At 54.3% G+C, this 2,823-nt stretch overlaps 1 protein-coding gene across 1 annotated transcript; it reads right to left on the bottom strand.

Annotated features, from left to right (window-relative positions):
- Positions 1-545: 545 nt before the first annotated feature.
- On the bottom strand, positions 546-1,454 carry MYADML2 (myeloid associated differentiation marker like 2). The gene has a single exon (XM_050908623.1). The coding sequence runs from the start codon at positions 1,452-1,454 to the stop codon at positions 546-548; it is 909 nt and encodes a 302-aa protein (XP_050764580.1).
- Between the last annotated feature and the right edge of the window lie 1,369 nt (positions 1,455-2,823).

Genomic DNA, 2,823 nt, shown 5'->3' with positions numbered 1-2,823 from the left:
CACTTTGCAAGCATTTCGTGTCTCACCACACAGCCCAAACTAACCCAAACTCTGAGGGATTGTTTTTCATCTCCAGAACTGGTGTTCCTTGATGCAGCTTTTAACTTTCCCACTTCCTGGGTAGTCACTTGGTTACGGTTAAGCGTTGGTAACAGTTTCAAAATCCTCAGTGTCTTTGCTAATATTTGGCTCAGTAATCCAGTAGCCTGCAGACCCGCTGTTGCGGCAGCAGGCATTTCTGCCGCCTGGAGATGAAAGGCCATTTTGCATACTTTGAGCTGCATCATTTCTTCGCTCTGGCACCAGGCGGCTGAGGCAGATGTTGAACGAAGGGGGAGGTGGGCTTTTCCCAGCATCAGCTGCAGCCCCCCCGGCTACAGGTCGTTAATTTGCTGGTCCAGTCAGTTGTGACCTTGAAGTTTGGTTGATGGTTCTTGCGCGCATGCCTGACCAGCGCCTCCCTGCCCCGCGTCCCGTCTCCTGCTGCATCCCCGACTCCTGTTGCTTACGGCGCTGGCACGGCTTTGCAGCGGCAGACCCGCATTTCAGAGGTGCGAGACGAAGCGGATGCGCTGGGAGTACGCCAGGTCCACGACGTAGAGCAGCAGGTTCACGTAGGTGAAGATGGCAATCACCAGCTGGCTGTCCCAGGGGCACTTGCCCTTGGCGCAGAGGCCAGGGCGCCGCGGGGAGCCGTACTTGCTGTCGAAGCAGAACACCGGCCAGATGACCGCTGCGCTCACGTACAGCAGCACGGCCCCGAAGGTGTAGACGACCACCGAGCGCTCGAAGGGGAACCACAGCAAGGCGGTCTTACCTGTGACGCTGAAGGCCACTACCACCACGGTCACCACAAAGCAAAAGCTGTAGACAGCCACACACCACTGCGTCGCCACGTGTTTGCCATACTGGCTGTCGTTCACCAGCGCCCCAAAGATGATGCAGGCCACGAAGGCCTGCACGATTTTCAGGAGCCCGGAGACGGTGGCCATGTAGCTGGTGACTTGTCCCGGTTTTGCCCTGGTTAAGAACACCTCGGCGGCATACGCAACGAACAGGAGGCCTGCGAAGACGCTGGCTGCGATGCGAAAGTCTCTCACCTCGCAGCCGATGGGGTAACAGCCAAGCTGGACAAAGTAGAGCGGGTAGATCACCGCGGCCGTGACGGACATGAGCGTGGCGAGCATGGCAAAAGCAGCAGTGAAGTTTCCCCAGGAAATGCTCAGGCAGCTGTGCAGATGCGTGAATTCGCAGGTGATGATGAAGACGGTGACGGCGAAACAGAAGGTCCAGACGAACATGCAGAAAGTGCCGTATGCTGCGCTGAATCCCCCCTGGTGGGCTACCAGGCTGAACGTGGTGCATCCAAACGTCATCTGCAGCAAACGAGCTATTCCCACAGGGGACGTCACAGCGGCGGTGTTCAGATACGGCCCTCCCGTGCTCTCCATCATCTTTCCAGCCCCGCAGACAATGCACTTAAAGGCCCCCCCAAACGTCCTTTCAGGCTTTTGCTCCTTTGTCCTGAGTCACACCTGGTACTGGATCAGTAGAGCGGCAGCTCGAATCCCCGCCTTGTCTCGACCAGTATGGGCAGGTGCTGCCTGTGACGCTGAGTGTGCGTTTCTGGCAGCCTCTCAGCGCAGACTTGCCGGCTGCAGGGAGGTTGCTGGCTGACTCTGCCCACCGGCTGCAATCTCAGGGTGCCGCGATCAGTTCGCTCCGCTTTCTCAGGTCTGAAATCTGCCCAGCGTTCTGTCCTTTCACCGTCTCCTTTCCGACATGATGGCTGAAAGGATCGCTTTCTCCCTGGAGGCTGACATTTATTCCAATTTAGCTCTGCAGCTGTAGCGCTCTGCTGCGCTGTTCGCAGGAACCTAGGCGTATAAATAGGGGCTATATTAATAGTTTTGGAATGAGTCCTGCCCCCCCCCCCGCCGTGAGCGGGTGTTATTTAACACTGAAACTGCGAGCTCCATCAGAGGCTCTTGATTATCCTTCGGCTGTTCCTCTAGAAAGGTTCGGGTCACTGGAAGGCTGTTGCTCTCCCAGCAGCTGCCCCACACCGTGGGGGCTGTCTGTGGAAGCGGGCTGTGATCTAGCCACGCTGCAGTAAAAGGAGCTCAGTCCGGCAGACCCACGGGCCCCTGAGCAGGGGCACAAGCCCAAAGGCATCACAAGCCCTATAAAAGGATTTAGGCCAGAGGCTATGATAAAAGCTGACTCACTTTGCTCCATTTGATCTGGAGCAGTAATATATTTACCTGCTGTGAAAGGCCCTGCTGTGCTTTGAGCATTAGTGAGAGCATGTGGCTGTGAAGATTTTGAGCACCAGCCCTCACTATCTCCTTAAACTCTTCCCTGTCTCTGTTTTACTTATATGGGAACCAGTTATTCTTGTATCTCTGAATGCTGAAACCAAATACAATTGTAAAAAAAAAAATTGCTTTGATATTCTTAGCTCTGTTTTGGAACACCGATTTCAATATATAGTGTCAAACCCTCCCTTCTGTTGGATCAAAGCTTTCCCAGGTAGCCATTTTTGGTATACATTTCCCCAGACAGTCTCTGCCCGAAAGTCTTTTAATTCTAACTCTAAAAGCCCCAAAGAAAATTTCTGATGTAGTTTCAGAATGGGAAAAATGAAAAACACAACATAGTAGAAAAATTCCTCACTTACCTCATGGCAGCATTACTGACTCCTCACCTGCAGACCAGCTCTCGCTGTGCTGGTCCCAGTATGGAAGCGGGATCATCCCAGGAGCTCTGCGCAGGTGCAGGGAGTCAGCATGACCGAGGGCCAGCCCAGCCCAGCGCCTTAAA

The sequence above is a fragment of the Gymnogyps californianus genome, chromosome 19 (genome assembly GCF_018139145.2).
Source record: "Gymnogyps californianus isolate 813 chromosome 19, ASM1813914v2, whole genome shotgun sequence".
NCBI classification, from domain to species: domain Eukaryota; kingdom Metazoa; phylum Chordata; class Aves; order Accipitriformes; family Cathartidae; genus Gymnogyps; species Gymnogyps californianus.
This window is presented reverse-complemented; position numbering and strand designations above follow the sequence as displayed.

Bases quoted from the DNA above. Each gene is read 5' to 3' on its own strand.
- MYADML2 (XM_050908623.1), bottom strand. From the start codon at position 1,454: ATGATGGAGAGCACGGGAGGGCCGTATCTGAACACCGCCGCTGTGACG.